The 16,796-nt window shown below is 55.1% G+C and overlaps 1 protein-coding gene across 8 annotated transcripts in view; it reads right to left on the bottom strand.

The window, feature by feature from the left end:
* The window catches only part of NTRK3 (neurotrophic receptor tyrosine kinase 3), a 418,664-nt gene extending 414,961 nt beyond the window's left edge, over window positions 1–3,703 (bottom strand). For 4 of the 8 annotated variants that reach the window (XM_043490359.1, XM_043490364.1, XM_043490365.1 and 1 more), the window contains exon 1: window positions 1,290–2,189. In XM_043490359.1, the coding sequence (XP_043346294.1) occupies window positions 1,290–1,537 (248 nt within the window). In that variant the 5' untranslated portion in view covers window positions 1,538–2,189. Of the gene's footprint in view, window positions 1–1,289; window positions 2,190–3,082 lie in introns of those variants that run through there. The other 4 variants (XM_043490362.1, XM_043490363.1, XM_043490361.1 and 1 more) reach the window with 4 other exon arrangements.
* Between the last annotated feature and the right edge of the window lie 13,093 nt (window positions 3,704–16,796).

The following is a 16,796-nucleotide window of genomic DNA, read 5'->3' as shown; positions in this document are numbered from 1 at the left end:
AATCCGCCCAAATGCCTTCCTCAGACGTCAGCCGGCACTTCAGTGTCAACCCTTCTCAGCATCCCACCCACTTTGCGGGTCTCCAAGGAGTGGGAACCTTGTGGGGGGGGGGGGGGCGGCGGGGAGATAGGCGAGAGCTATCTCCTGAACCCTCCCTATGCCATCCACACCCTTCTCTGGATGGTAGGATTCGGGGGGTGGGGGGTCACCTGGCTGAGGTCAGTGGAAGAGAATCTGGACAGGCTCCCGCTCTCCGCCCGGTGTCTGACCCCCACCCCTACCACAGAAAAATGCCACCCACCCAAAAAAAGAGCAGGCCACCATAGGTCTCACTCAGATGGGGCAGAACCAAGCAATGCCAATCAGAGTTCGATTTTTCGAATAAACGATCACAGAAAAAGCCCCATCTCCCAAACACGCAAGCCTTCCCTCCTCCCTTCAGCAGCCTGACTCGGAATTACTGGAACAGTTATCAAAGCTCAAAGAGGAACGGGATCTGTAGGCGCCGAGATGCAGATGAGGGTGGGAATCAGGGGGTGGGGGGTGGCTGTCTCGGAAATGCCCAAAATGGGGTGGGAGAGGGCGGGCGAGAGGGAAGAGGAAGGGGTAGGCGTCCATGGCTGCCTCGACAGGTCCAAAGTCTCCCAGCGAGCAGCCAGCTTCCAACTTGTTTACTTGACGGCGTGTTTTGAGGTTTCCAAACGGAGTCAAACCTCTCGGCTGGATTGAGAGCAGTCCCTATCTGTCACCTTTTCTCCCGGCTAAGCGCTGCCGCCGCCGCCACTGTCGCTGCCCGGCGCCGCTGCCAGGGAATCGAACCTCGTCTACTTTATTCCACTTGAGCGTGCCCAAACTGTTGCTATTTAGTGGGGGGCCAAGAACCCGATTCACACCCTCGAAACAAGCCGCAGCGGGTGGGGGGCGGGGGCGGGAGCCGGGTCCCGCGTGCCCCGGCCGCTGGGGTCCTCTCGGGGGAGAGGCACACTCACGCGCGCGCGCGCGCGCACACACACACACACACACACGCACACGCACACACACACATACACACACACACACACGCATCGCCGGATCACGCCTCGCCAAGGCCGAAGTCACCTGGAATACGCAGCCCGGGAGCATCTCCCGAGCCAGAGCGAGCCTGACGCGCGCCCGGCGGGCGGCGGGCAGCGGGCAGCGGCGAGCTGGGGCGGGCGGAGGGCCGGCTCCCGGCTGCGGGCCGGCGGGCGAGAGGGAGACGCGGAGCGAGGGGAGAGGCGGCGGGGCTGGGGAGCGGCCGCCTGACTTACATGGAAGTGATATTCCTTGAGATGTCCGTGATGTTGATGCTGGCGTTCCCATTGCTGTTCCCTGAATCCTGCCCTTCCAGGAGCGGGAAGAGGTTCCCATCGTCCGGCCGCCGGCAATTGATATCAGTCTTGCTGCAGACACAATTTGCAGGGCAAGCCAACACGGAGCCCACATAGTCCAGCCAGACGCTTCCCAGCAAGAAAATCCGCCAGAAACTACACTTGGCTGGGCAAAGAGAGACATCCATCTCCGATCGCTGCTTCTAAAAAAGAGGAGGAGGAGAGGAGAGGGGGTGGGGTGGGGGGAGTGGGGAGAGCTGGGGGGGGGGGGGAAGGAAACAAAGACGGCGAGGGAGGGGGGAAGGGGGAGGGGGCCTCTGCCTTTGAAACGCCGTGCGATCAGATGCAAAATCCTTCAGCGTCTGAAACCATCGCGGCCGCCGCCGCCGCCGCTGGGTGGGAGCCGCGGGGAGCGCCTAGTGGCGCGGTCTGCCTGGCATGGTGGCCGGCTCGGCGCTCGCCGGCTCGCCGGGTCCGGGGGCTCGGGAAGCGAGCCGACTGACTGCTCTCCGACTCCGAGACTTTGCAGGGTGGCAACAGACGGTGGGGAGGCAAAAAAGAAAAAAAAAAAAAAAAAAAGGCAAAAGGAAAATATGGTGCGAAAGTCACCAAGTCCCACCTACTGGGCAGAATTAAAACGGACACACCTGCAAAATACACACACTCACACACACTCACACATCCACACACCCGGCGCCGGGAGGAGGAGAAGATGCAGTCGGAGCCGCAGCAGCCGCCGCGAATGGCTCGCCGCGCGCCTGCAGAAATGCACAAGTGCTCCGAGCCTTACGAAACGCACGGGTTATCGGAGCGTCTTCCTCGGCCCCCTCCCTCTCTCCCCCTCCCTCTCTCCCCCTCCCTCCTCCTCTCCCCTCCCTCCTCGCGGCCTCCTCCACCCCCCGCCCCCCGCCCCGGCTGGGAGCGGCAAGAGAGCGGAATCTCCCCCCTCCCTCCCTCTCCCACTCCCCTCCCCACACCCCGCTCCCTCTCCCCGCCCGTCCTCTCCCCTCCTCCCCACCCACCCACCCACCCACTCGCCGGCTCGCGGCGCTCGCCCGCACCGCCACCCGCAGCCGCGCGACCGCCCGCTCCACGCCTAGCGGCCCGGCGCCCGCTCGCCGCAGCCCAGGGGAAAGCCAGACGGAAGGGAAAAAGTTGCAGTTGGGATTGCGAGGGTCTGGACTGGGGAGGGGGACTTGGCGAGCTGGCGGCGCGACGCGGAAAGGCGCTCTCCTTTCCACTTTTTGGCCCTCGCGCTGCCCGGTTTTGCTGCAATCCGGACCGCGAAAGGAAGTAAAATGAGCGCGGCCGAGGTGACCGGAGAGCGCTCCCGAGCCCGGCTAGGGTCGGGGAGGGGCACAGGCTCGGAGACGGCGATCGGGAGTGCGAGGGCGCACAGGAACCCCAGAGGGGCGCCCGGGGCCGGGGACCCGCGCCCGAACGCGCGGTCCTCGGTCTACGCGACACTCGTTTTCGTAATCTAGACCCGGGAGCTAGGATCAGCTGGGAGGGGACTGCGGGACACGGCTGGGTAGGTGCCCCCGCGCCCCCTGCGCCTTCTTGGCGGTGGGTTTTGCGTCCTTGGGCAGACAGGGAGCCAGGAAAGAAGGAACTAGCGCCGAAAGGGCTGCCCTGGAGATCCGAGGTGGCTCGGGGCGAACCGTGCGTGCGAGAAAAACCGCCGGGGAAATTGAGATGCAAGGGGCATTTTTTGGCAAGCACCAGGCCAGTACCGTCAGAGGCCGGCTTCTCGGGGTTCGGCGATCGGGTGCGCTGCGCTGGCTGCCGGGCGAGGGGGTGGGCGAGCTGCTTTCTCCGGATTCGGGGGCACAGGACCTCCCCCCCTTCCCTCCCACACAAGCACCCCTTCCTGGTAGGGGAGCAAAGCAGGTGCAGCCTGCCACGCGAGCTCGGTCCCCCGCGGGAGAGGAGGCGAGCCCCCGTTCTTCGCCTTGGTAGAGATTTTTCCTTTTTAATCAAACGTCAGAATGCCAAGTGTGAGATGTTTGCTGAGACAGCCGGAGCATTCGCGGTGGGAAAGGAGAAGAAAGGGTTAGGGAAGTCCGAGCCGGCAGACACACTACAGCATTCACACGCAGAAGAAAGCGGCGCTCTCCTCGCCGACTTGGAGGAGGGCAGGCGAGGAAGCTAACACGCTGAATTCAGCTGCATCCAGCATCTGAAAGGATTCTCCCCCGCCCCCCTGTGGATTCCGATGCAGGTCATGCAACTTGCGGGCAAGATGGGGGGATGGGGGAGATGCGGGTGCCACCGGCCCGCCCCGGGCGCAGTCTCAGGCTGGCTGGGAGCCTGAGAGTGGCTCTGTCGCTGTGAGTAAACTTGGAAGCAAAAAAAAAAAAAAAGAACGAAAGAAAGAAAAGAACGTTTCTATAAAAGGCAATTCTTCCCGACTCCCTCTTACATTCCACCTTCCCTTGGCCTCGGTGAGACTTTTACCCCCTGTTGCCAGTGTGGCCTCCTTACCAGACTGGCATTTTGCCCTCCCACCAGCAGGAGGGGACAGAGAGTGGAGACCTCCGTAGACTCTCAAACCAGTTCCTACTGGACCAAGGCCATCTCTGATAGCCTCCAGCGCCAGTCTGTGATGAGCTCTGGAATTTCTGCTTGAGAATCAGGGAAACTGAGGCGTACTCAAAGCTGTCCCTTGGCCTTTTTTCAGGCGGTAGCAGAGAAACAGGGAGAACTTTTCTCAGACCAGATCTGGGGAAAGTCCCATAAGCAGGGTATGCCATGTGGATTTGGCCCTGGCCTGGAACTAAGACAGTTGTGTCTTAAAGGTGCCCTGCACACTTTTATTGAGAAAGAAATTATTTCTAACACTTCCAGCAGAGAAGGGGCGGTGTCCAAAAGTCAGAACAAATTTAAAACACTTGTAAAAACCTCTTTGGAGATGGTACAAGGGCAGCTGTGGAGCAAGGGGCCCTGATGAGACAAGAAGCCTTTCATCCTGCCGATGTGATGGGATTAAGATGAGGCGTTATGTTTATGCTGGAGCTCCAGGCTTCAGCAGGAAGTGGCAACTTAGAAGGAGGAAGGCCCTTTTAAAAGCTGACATGATGGGCCAGGAGTGGAGAGAGCAGAGTTCTACTTGGGAACTCAGGGAAATCACTTATGTATGGCCTCTAGACCTCAGCTTTCATATCTGTAAGAATGACTAGATTGGTCCACGCTGCCCAAAGTGTGATCCTTTGACTAGCAGCATCCGCGTCACCTGGAAGCTTGGTAGAAATGCAATATCTGAGATACCACCCCAGACTGAGTAAACCAGAATATCCATTTTAACACGCTCCCCAGGTGAGTCATAAACGTATTACAGTGTGAGAGGCACTGAGATGACTCCCAAAGTCCCTTCCCACTTGGATAGTCTCTGCTTCTACATGGATCTGGGTGGAAGGGACTTTGGAGAAAAAAAAAAGGAGCGGGGGGTTACAGTGGTGTGGCTTCTCAGAATATTATTCAGTTAGGGTGACAAAAACTGGGTGTTTCAGATGTAAGGGTCTTGTCAAAAAACAGACCTGTGAAGTTTCACTACAAGTGCAAGGGAGAATATTCTCATCCTTCATTCATTCTTAATCTTCGAGGACAGCCAGATCTCGAAGATGGGGCAGGAGAAATTGTCCAGCGCAGATACCCTGCTCTTGGCCAGCTGGGGTACAGAGCATCTGGGGTGTCTTGTCTGCTTGGTGAGAATGTCCTGGTTGACAAGGAAGAGTGGACATCACATCACCATGATTCCTAGCCTCTGGGTCCTGGAGATATCGTGACCTGCCAATCAGGGGATAATCCCTCCCATCTCTTGCAGCTAGCATCTTAGAAAGGAGGAGACTTACCAGTGGATGCCATGCTGATCAACAAGAAGCAGGGGTGGGCAGAGTTTTTTGAACAGTAAATAAACCTTCAGAAACCTTTTAATACTGAGCAGAGACCCTCTGGTACCAGGGGTGGGGAGAAGACAGGAACATTCCTAAGCTCTGGATGTGGTCGCCCACGGGTCAAGCCAGAGTGAAGGGCTGCCTTCCAGAGCACAGCGATCCAACCTTCCCAACATCTAGAGAAACTGAACATGTCTCATCCCAAAGGGCATATACCAGCTGTGTGAGCACCTGAGATTTTTCCTTGATTATGTGTTTATAAGGTGTCCCCAAAGCCAAATTTTCTGCCACGGAGAAAAGGAGGGAGGCGAGTGAACAATCAAGAGACATACAGACAAAATGCTGCCGAGGGAATCATCACCCCCTGCCCCAGTGCCACCCCTTCTGGGCCGTTGCTCACACGTCTGCCCCCTTTCCAGACCAGCCATCTCCCCTTTCCCAGTGAACACCCACCTCCAAGTCAGCCACCACATTACTGGGATGCAAGCCAGACCCCAGACATTTCGGATTTACCCAGCATGCCCCTCTCCTAAGATGTCAGCCTCAGTCCAAGAACTGTGCTGCAGAGCTTTCTAGTTTGAACAGAAATGGGACCCACCGCCGTAACTCTGGGCCAGGAAGGGAACTGTGGTTCTGGGTGGTGACTGGGTGGGGAAGGGGGGAGCCCAGGAGGAAACAAAGTGAAAGCTAGATCCCCAGAGAATTTGCTGTTCCAAAGAGTTACTGGAGCTGGCAGGCTTGGACTTGGGTCAAAGCAAGTCCTGTTTCCTGGGTGGCCTACACTCAAGATGCGAGATGAAAAGGCATGGTTGGAGGCTGAGAAGATGTAATGGTATCCAGAAGGCTCAGCGCCAAGGAGGGAATTTCAACCATACATGGAGAGTGAAAGCCCACCCACGGGGCCTCCCTGGGGGTCCAGTGGCTGAGACTCCACGGTCCCGATGCAGCGAGCCCCGGTTCGATCCCTGGTGAGGGAACTAGATTCCACATGCCACAACTAAAGATCCCATGTGTTGTAACTAAGACTTGGCACAGCCAAATAAATAAACAATTTTTTTTAAAGCCCACCCATGAGGAGGGATGGTCAAGCGCCAAGGTGGTATAAAGGAGCGGGAAAATCCAAACACAGGAGGTCACAGCTCAGGACCCTGACTGAAGGCCCAAGATTGTGGGCACAGGTCCACCAAGCCCTGGAGCCACCTGCCAGGGTCAGAGCCTCTCACTCCTGTCCATTAAAGAAGATTTTCTGGGAACTTCCCTGGTGGTCCAGTAGCTGAGACTCCATGCTCTGAATGCAGGGAGCCCAGGTTCAATCCCTGGTTGGGAAACTAGATCCTATATGCCACAACTAAGACCCAGTGCAGTCAAATAAATAAATGAATTTTTTTTTTTTTTGGTTACAAAAAGAAGATTCCCTGAAGGATACCTAGTTTCTCCTCTCCAGCCCTGGCTGGAGTGTCTGGAAGGGCTTTAGGGATCAGTGATGCTCCCCAGCTGACTGTCCACTTATTCTACTTATCCCGAATGATAGATTCATAGAGTCTCTGGACTTCCCTGGTGGCTCAGTGGTACAGAACCCACCTGCGATGCAGAAGACGTGGGTTCGATCCCTGGGTGGGGAAGATCCCCTGGAAAAGAAAATGGCAACCCACTTCAGTATTCTTGCCTGAAGAATACCATGGACAGAGGAGCCAGCCTGGCAGGCCACAGACCATGGGGTTGCAAAAGAGTCAGATATGACTTAGCCACTAAACAACACCACCACTAAACAACAGCTCACAAGGTTATTGTGAGATCATGCAGTAAAGCCCTTTGAGCAGTACCTGACACACAATTAGTACTTGGTGAGTGTTAACTTCATTTTTCCACTTTTGAGGTTCCCAGGGGGCTTTGCTGCCCTGTCCAGGAAGCCCCCGCACCGGTTGTCCACTCTCAGCCAAAAACACTGCTTCCATAAAGCTCACCCCGCACGTGTGCGAGACTCCAGCAAGTTCCTGAATTGTGTTGGGCTGAGGGGCTCAGCCATTGCTCATGGTTGCTTCCAGCCAGATGCCTAGACCCCAGAGTCTGAGTCCCAGGTCCCTGCAGAAAAAGGCGTGGGCCAAGCTGAGGTGTGTCTCCTTTGAGAAAGAACCATTTGATCCTCCCTGGTTCCCTTGCCAGCTTGCTGCTCCTGCAGGAGTGGGTCAGGGTGGGAGAGTGGTTGCTGGCTTGGGTATGCCCTTAGCGGGGTGACCCCTGCTCACCAAGGGCTGGGAGCACCTGGACGCGGCTGGGAACTCAGTGTGGCCTAGGTCCAGGCACATGGAAGCTCCCGGAGCAGGGCCACTGTGCACCCTTCAGAGGGCAGAGTCCAGAGCAGACAGAATGATTCAAGAATAAAATCAAGGTGTCAGGGATCAGCAAGCATCTAGGGAGCCAAACAGGTGAGCTCCTGAAAAGTGATCGAAAGAGGCTTCAGGCAGCATCACTGGCAGGGAGGACCACCCACCCGCACACCCAGGACACACCCACACACCCGCTCTTCATCATAGACACCGCCCTCATGTGCCTTCCCAGATAAGCTCTCCACAGTAACTTTACATCACACCCCATTCTGCACAATATCCATCCATTAATCTATTTACCGACCAGAGGGCAGCCAGGGGCCATGACCTTCGCTCGGCAAAGGGGCAAGCTGAAATTGAAAAGGTGGGGCAGAGATCTATCTGGCGCCTTTCTGATTCTCAAGAGAGTTTTCTTCCTGTTATCAGCTTTTAAAATGTAAGTCCCTTGAAGACAAGAACCTTGCCTGCTTTATTTTCTGACTGGCCTGCCCCTGAAACGATACTGAACATGTAATAGATGCTCTGTGCGTATTTATTAAACAAGCCCCTGAACAGTCAGGGCTTCCCAGCTGGTGCTAGTGGTAAAGAACCCACCTGTCCATGCAGGAGATATGAAATGTGGGTTCGATCCCTGGATTGGAAAGATCCCCTGGAGGAGGGCATGGCAACCCACTCCAGTATCCTGGATACTATATCCAGTATCCAGTATCTCCCTCTCCAGTCTGGAGAATCCCATGGACAGAGGAGCCTGGTGGGCAACAGTCCATGGGGTCGCAAAGAGTCAAACACAACTGAAGCAACTTAGCATGCACGCACGCACAGCACTTTCAAACCAGTCACCACTTTGTAAATGAGGGTTCCGTGTCTGTTTCCCCGGGACCATCAGCACTGAGAAAACCAGAATCTACCTCCAGGCCAGCTCAGGAGTGGACACCACACATTCGGGGGTGATTTAATTAACCATTTTGCTGCCCCAAACCCCATGTGTGTCCTTAAGAGAACTTTGGGGTGACCACCTCCTCCACACCCGGAGTTACACTCGTGGCGACAGACTTGTCTCCAGTGGGACAAATAGCAGAAAGACAAGCAGCTCCTGCTCTCAGCTCTGAAGTCAGGAGAAGGTTGGCAAGAGCAGCTTCCAGGGCAATGCCAGCCATCCTGGGCCCTAGCCAGGCCCAGCAGCCCCACTGCTGTCAGTTCCATGCTGCAGAAAGCCAAACCCTCCTCCCCAGTTCCAGGGCCCCACTCCATCCCATTGTCCTCCTGAGCCAAGCCAGCCCACTCCTGTTCGGTGCCTGGGCTGCTGCTATGCCTTCAACACCTCCCACGGTGCCCTTCCCTCCACCTGCTTCTCACCAAAGCAGCCTATGTCACACCTTCCCCTGCCCTGGCTCAGGCTCACAGAACGGCGGCTTTCAGACCCAGCTCTGCACTAATTCATTCATTTAGTATCAAAAGCCTATTGGGCTGTGTCCCCTTGGGCATGTTACTTAACTTCTCTGATCCTCCACATCCTCCTCCGCAACATGGGGGCCCAAGGATCCCAAGGATCAAATCAAATGTTATACGTGAAAACACCTCATGATCACTGTTGTCATCGTTCAGTCACTCAGTCGTGTCTGACTCTTTGCGACCCCATGGACTGCAACATACCAGGCTTCCCTGTCCTTCACCATCTCCTGGAGCTTGCTCAGACTCATGTCCATTGAGTCGGTTGATGCCATCCAACCATCTCATCCTCTTTGTCCCCCTCTTCTCCTGCCTTCAATATTTCCCAGCATCAGGGTCTTTTCCAATGAGTCGGCTCTTAGTATCAGGTGGCCAAAGTATTGGAGCTTCAGCTTCAGCATCAGTCCTTCCAGTGAATATTGAGGGTTGATTTCCTTTGGGATTGACTGGTTTGATCTCCCTGAACACCATGCAAATGACAGACACGGGTTCCTACTAAGTAGGTGGTAGACCCCAGGACCTTTGCATACTCTATCAGTATTTCATACCCAACCTGCCTGCAATTACCAACCAGATGATCTCAGAGAGGTAAATGCAAGGCAACAGCCTCCATCCACACCACATATTACATTCCCTCTTCAAAGGGGGCAGCTAAAGCTTGAGCATCAGCCCCAGGCAAATGTTGTTCAGACCTCGGCTCCAGCACCTGCTAGCGGGAGACCTGGGCATATTATGTCACCTTGCTGAGCCTCTTGCTCTTCACCTAAAAAATGTGCTCTTGGACATTGTTCATGGATATTTCCCCCAAGACCTATTTTCGGGAATGCAGTCATAAAATGTGCTGAAGGCACGTAGCCTGGGGGCTAGGCGTACAGTAGCTGTCCTTTCACTTCTTTTTCTTTTTATTCTTCCTCGGGAGGGGGGGGTGGTCCAACATTCACCAGATGGTTCAGGCCTCATATTAGGGTGCTCACAAATTCTGCCCTGCCTGCTAGCTAGGAACCATCTGGGCTTCTATTTCTTTAAGCCGCACAGATGTCCAGCACCTCAGAGGGCTGAAGAAGTGACTCCCCGAAGTCCTCAGGCCCAGAAAAGAAGGATCCCAGCACACCTGGGGTTCCAAGCAAGAAACCGCCAACCTGGCTCCGACGTCCTCTGGTGCTGACAGTGACCGGGAACAGCGACTGTGCACCCACTTTAGTGGGTATCAAGAGCAAGTAGAAAACCAAAAAAAAAAAAAAAAGAGTCTTATTTGCTGAGACACCAGTGTGGGACTTTGGGGGGAGCGTTATGTTGGGGGGGGGTTGCTGGGGAGCCATGCCTCCTGTTGGAACTAAGAGACAGCTCCCTCCCACGGGCTTTCTGCCGCGTCCTCCACCCCCTGCCCAGCCCACAGCACCAGCTGCACTGCCTGGGAACCGGGGAAAGAAAAGCCCAGCCCGGGGAGTTCCGGGATGGGGGTGGGACACGCAGTGAAGGTGACGGTGGGGGGAAGGTGCAGGGAGCCCTGATGAGCTCTGGCCAGAGCCTGGGTATAACCCCCAGAGCTATGGGGTGGAGTGTGGTGTTGGGGAGAGGGTCTCAGAGACCTGCTGGAGCCGAGGTATAACCCCCAGAGCTATGGGGTGAGGGTGCAGTGTAGGGGAGAGGGTCTCAGAAACCTGGCCAGGAGGCACATCTGGGAGACACCATGAGTTCATCCAACTGGTAGAAGCTGGATGAACCTCTAAAGTGGGGGAACATCTGGTCTTCCCCTTGGGTGCCCTCTTCCTGGTATCAAATTCTAGAACCATCCTCAGGACTCCAAGAAAAAGTGTCCTGGAGCACAGCCCTCTGAGTAGACAGCTGTGACCTCTTCCCAGTGTGCCTGCGGCTGTGATTTGCTGAGGGCTTCCCTGGTAACTAAGATGGTAAAGAATCTGCCTGCCATGCAGGAGACCCAGGTTCAACCTTCAGGTCAGGAAGATCCCCTGGAGAAGGGAGTGGCTACCCAGTCCAGCATTCTTGCCTGGAGAATTCCTTAGACAGAAGAGTCCATGGGGTGGCAAAGAGTTGGACATGACTAACTTTCACTTTGGATGCCCTCTTCCCGGTGTCGAGTTCTAGAACCATCCTCAGGACTCCCAAGAAAGAGTGCCCCGGAGCCCGGCTTCGTAGATGGTAGGCCGTGACCCCTTCCCAGTGCGTCTGAGGCTGTGGTTCCTTAGCACAGGGGCAGCTCCGCCCTCCACTGGCCCAAGGCTGGGCAGCCTTCCCCAGCACGCTGGTCTGAAGGATCCAGCCCCTTTCTGCAGAGTTAATGATAGTGCTAGGCTCTGTGCCCCAATGTGTTGAGATGTAGCAGGTCCTGATGTAGCTTCACCCTGGACCACAGCAGGCCACCTCCTACGATCCTGGGATTCTGAGGATGAAGATGAGCAAAATGATGCTGCCCATGAAGATGGTGACAGCTGCAACCACAGTATATTGGCTTCTGTGTGTAACATTTTTCTATGCCTTTGCAGACACGATCTCATCGAATCCTCACAGACCTCATTTTACAGATGAGGAAACTGAACCAGAGAGGTTACATCCCTTGTCCAGAGTCACCCAGCTGGTATGTGGTATGAGTTCAGTTTGGTTTATGTTTTAAAATGTATCTATTTGGCTGCTCCAGGTCTTAGCTGTGACACATGGGGTCTTTAGTTGCTGCATGCAAACTCTTAGTTGCAGCATGTGGGATCTAGTTCCCTGACCAGGGATGGAACCCAGGTCCCCTGCAATGGGAGTGTGGAGTCTTTTAGTCTCTGGACCACCAGGGAAGTCTCTGAGCCCAGTTTAAAACTCTAAACACATACCCACTGCATCAAACTACCTCTGACATTAAACTGGTCCTTAGTGAGGTGGTAAGGAGAGATGAGGCTGCCCCTCTGAAAGGCAGAGGAGCCATCTGCCGTTTGGCACCCTGACAGCCCTCTCCTATCATTTGTCTCCCCCTGGTAATGAGGAAAAGGAGAAGGGGGTGGCAGAAGACGAGATGGTTGGATAGCATCACTGACTCAATGGACATGAATCTGAGCAAACTCCAGGAGACAGTGAAGGACAGGGAGACCTGGTGTGTTGCAGTCTATGGACGGGGTCGCAAAGAGTAGGACATGACTTAGCGACTGAACAAGTAGCAGGGATGGGACGGAGGGAGGGGAGACTCTGGGCTGGGTCAGGGCTCAGGCGGGCTTAGCCGGGGGATGATCAGTCTGCATCCCACCTTGCAGGTGAGTTCACCTATTACGCAGCTAACCCCTTCCCAGGAGGAGATGGCTGTCCCAGCTTCCTCCTGGCGAAGGGTACGAATTCTAGAGGTGGATCCTTGGCACAGCGGCCTCATTGAATGTCCTACCCAAATGTCTGTAATAAACAAATCAATAATTAAGAGAGGATGCACATTAGCCTTTGAACAAGTTCCAGGGAGAGTTTATTTTTGATCTTCCACCAGGTGAGCAAGTGTGTGCTTGAAGCCTGGGGGCGGCTGTGAGCAGCAGCAGTGTGGGGGGAGCCGGGAGAGGGGGGCAGGAGTGGACGCACAGCCTGAGGCCTGAGCCGCCAGCCCCTGGGGGCACCTGTGGGCCCCCGGCTGTGCAGGTGAGCTCGGGGGGAGCCGCGTGGCGGGTGGGCGAGCACTTAGACTGTGCTGGGCGTGCACATATGTGTGCAGCAGGGAGGAAGGCGGGGGCCGAGGGTGGGTGGGTGCTAAAGGCAGTTGCTGGGTGGGGGGCAAATGAGGCTGCTTAATCAGGGGTGTCCGGGGGAATCTTCACCCCCTTGTGCCAGATGGGGTTAGATGCCGAGCTTTTAAATCTGCTAGCTCTCACAGAAGAAGATAGCGGCATAGAACATTTTAAGTATCAACCCTCCTTCCTGACTCCCACTTTTCTCTCTCCCGTCACTCTCTGCTGCCTGAGGAAGCCGGTTCACTTTCCCTTCAACTTCTAAGTCTGCCGGAAGTTTCCATTCCTGGAACTCTTGGGAGAAGAAAGAAAATATTCAGTCATCTTCTGTAAGGTCAGTTTATCATGAACCCCACCTCCTTCTGCACACATACCCAAAATAATAACCATAATAATAAATTAGACACTATCATTAGAGAACGCTAACATCTGAAACAAAACCTTACATTAACCAGCCTGGTGTTTCTCCAACCAGAGCCTGCAAGCCCAGAGGAAGATGAGGCCACCACAATGGGGGACGATGGGAAAGGAGGAGGCGGGAGAAGGGCTGTAGCAAGCCTGAAACTTACTTTAAAAACTTGAGTGTGTCATTCTACTGCATAATACGTGTGTGCATGTGTGTGTGAGCGTGTCAACTGATGTTTTTAAATCTCTCCATGGAGTAAAATGAGTGATCCTGGAAGGTACGTGTTATGTGTATTGCCCTTATGTCCTCAAAGACCTCTGGGGTTTTAACACAAAACTGTCGGTGGAAACTTACCACTTTCAGAAGCACATATGTAGCCCAAGCCTCTCCTCTCCCATCCTGTCATTTTATAGGCAGAAAAATTAGGCCCAAGGTAACTAAGTTATGTCATTAAGGCCACACAGCTAGTTAGGACCACAGCCAAAGGCTTCTATTCTAAGGCCTCTAGCCTGCCATTCAAACAAAGAAGTAAACAACAACAAAAACCAGATTCCAGCTACAGCTCTCAGAACCTCATGTGCCAAATACAGCTGGCCCCTCCCAGACCACATTCCCCTCTCCCCAAATGGAAAGCTACCTTTTTAGCACAACAGCATTTTATGACAGATTTTTATGACATCATCTCTCTAAGCAGGTTTTCCCAAGAAACACAAAATTCTCCAACACCACCGCGCCCAGGCCTTACAACAATCTCCCAGAGTTTTGTGGAGTACAGCAATTTTTTGGTTTATTGGCCTCCTGTTTATCCAGTGGGGCTTCCCAGTGGTGCAGTGGTACAGAATCTTCCTGCCAAAGTGGGGGATGAAGAAGACGTGGGTTCGATGCCTGGATCGGGAAGATCCCCTGGAGGAGGAAACGGCAACCCACACCAGTATTCTTGCCTGTGAAATCCCATGAACAGAGCAGCCTGGTGGGCTACAGTCCATGCGGTAGCAAAGAGTCAGACATGACTGAGCATATTCAAATACACTGAGTTATTAATCCAGCCTCCTCTCCAAAATGAATTCACACGTAAATACGATGATCGTATAGATGCGGGTAATGTGGGAACATGACTTTCTCAAGGTCACAGGATAGATTTGGGGCAGTGACTTGGACAGGATCTCAAGCACAGTTTAAAGGAGGTCAGGTTTTACCCACTTGGCCTCGAAAATGGTTGTTATCAGCTTCAGTGCAGAGGTAGCTGCCTGCACTAGCCTGAGCTGTGAGAGTCAGGTTGGGCTGGGCTGGGCTGGGCTGGGCTGGGCAGGGGCTGGGGGTGGATAGCCAAAGACTCTGAGTACCTCCTGCTAAGCTCGGGAGCACAGGCTTGAAAATCTTCTAAAAATACCAAGCACGTTTCATGCAGGGGGGCTGATTCAGCTGACCTTTCCTAAGGATGGCCAATTTGCTGACTCCGTACGGGGGCCAGTGAGCAGAAAGGCCGCCTGTTTCTCTCCAGCTGACTCTTGGGCTGCAGTGGGGCATGATGGGAATATCCTTTCATTCCCAGCATCCCTCACTTCAGATCAGCAGTCTCCAACCTTTTTGGCATCAGGAACCAGTTTCGTGGAAGGCAATTTTTCCACAGACTCAGGGGCAGGGGGGATGGTTTCAGGATGATTCAAGGTCATTTACATTTCGTATGCACTTTATTTCCAATCTCTTGCTGCCACTGATCTGACAGGAGGCACCGGTCCGGGGCCCAGAGGTTGGGGACCCCTGCCTCAGACGGACTCACGGAGAATGTGAAAAAGAACCCTGGACCATCCCAAGACTTGACCGAGAGCAAGCTGCAGGCCAGGCAAGTTAGTGGGAATGTCAGACTTGGTCTCTATTCTCACACAACTTGGGGTCTCACACAACTTGGGGTCTGCCTGCCCAGCCAAGGAGGAGGGCAGACTGTCACCTGTGATGTGCTGCAGAGAGCAGGGGATGAGAAGAAGAGGTTAATTCTGCATGTGGGGAGCCATTCTTTCCATTGTTTTCATTCATTTATCTGCTTGCTGGGCATGGGTCTGTGTACTGAGATCCTCTGCAGCTGCTTCGGGAATAAGATGCTGATCACCAAGGATGGTACTTGCCTGGTCTTGCTTTCCGTATCTGTAAAATGGACAGGTTGAAACTGGAGGGTCCCACAAACCCCTCCCAGCTGGGACAGCGAGCTAGCTGGGTCCTGGCTGAAGTCCAGGGCACTCCTGCCAAGTCCTGAGATTCTGTGGTGTCCTTCTTTATCTTGGCTGACTCTCACAGAGCTGGCCTTGCTTCCGGCCTCCTCCCAGCCCCTAGAAGGAAAAGCAGAAGGGTCCCCTGCCTTTGTTGGGCTCTCTCTCCCCAAGGCTCCTGGTAGAAGACCCGGCCTCTCCCATTTCTGTCAGAGACCATCCCTGGCAAGCTGAGGGGTCTCCGCTTTGCAGCATGGCATCCTGGGGCATGCTGGGAAAGACTGAAGGCAGGAGGAGAAGGGGACAACAGAGGATCAGAAGGCTGGATGGCATCACTGACTCGATGGACACAAGTTTGAGAAAGCTCCGGGAGTTGGTGATGGACAGGGAAGCCTGGCGTGCTGCAGTCCATGGGGTCGCAAAGAGTCAGACACGACTGAGCGACTGAACTAAACTGATTCTGGGGAGAAGGTTCTAGTCTCCACCTGTCTGCAGCTCCCGGTTTCTGATCCAGGACTGACGTGGGCCAGACAGGAGGGCATGTGTGGGAGTCACAGCTGGCTGGCCCTCACATGGCTCTGGGGCCCCCTTGGGCCTGGCTCTGGCCTGAACTGACCCCCCCCAGCCCTGGACCATGGTCCTCCCTGGCTGGCCCTCCTCAGACAGGCCTCGAGCCCCGCTACGACAGGATGCTGTCAACCCCGGAACGGAGATGAACACTGACGTCCCCTGACTTATGCCCATGTTATCCTGTGAGAGAGGCAACTGAAAAAGCCATCAGCAACTTGGCAGGCCCAGGAAGGAGCCCCACACCCCACTGGCCCCGCAGCCAGAGGGACCCACCCCCTGAAGGGCCAAGAACCAGCCTGAACTGGGAGAGACAGGAGAGGGCGTCCCACCAAGGCCAGCAGCGCAGGCACCAGCAGACTCCCAACCACACAGGGACCTCGCTCTGGTTGGCCTCGCTCCACAGGTGAAGAAGCAGACGCTTGGAGAGGCTGACACGGAAGTCACATGGTGAGGACGGGCACAAGCTGGGGTCGCTCTGACCTCAAGGCCCTGCCTAAGTGACTAGGGACGAGGGATCCAGTGGGCAGAGGATGGGGGCGGGAGGGATGTCCCTGCTGTCAGGATAAGGGGGAGGAAGTGAGGCTGAGGACCGAGCAGGGGGAGGGGATGCCAGCAGGGAGAGGCGTGGGGGGTGAAAGGCAGGAGCAGTGGAGGTGAGGGGTGGAGCTCAGAATTCCTGTCCACTCCAGGGCAGACCCTCTGCTGGGTGCCTCTAGAGGCGTGGATCCCATCTGCATCGGATGCAAAGAGAGAACAAGCAACTCCAGCTCCCTGGGAGTGAACACAGCCCAGGGGGCCAGCACTTCCCTAGTGAGGACAGACCAAGGCCTCCGGCTGCTACATGGTAGGGTGGGGGTGGAGGGGAGATTGGGGAGGAAGCTGAGCCAACTCCTT

Source organism: Cervus canadensis, chromosome 17 (genome assembly GCF_019320065.1).
Source record: "Cervus canadensis isolate Bull #8, Minnesota chromosome 17, ASM1932006v1, whole genome shotgun sequence".
Classification (NCBI taxonomy): Eukaryota; Metazoa; Chordata; class Mammalia; order Artiodactyla; family Cervidae; genus Cervus; species Cervus canadensis.
Note: the sequence above shows the minus strand (reverse complement) of the source record. Positions and strands in the feature narration are given on the sequence as shown.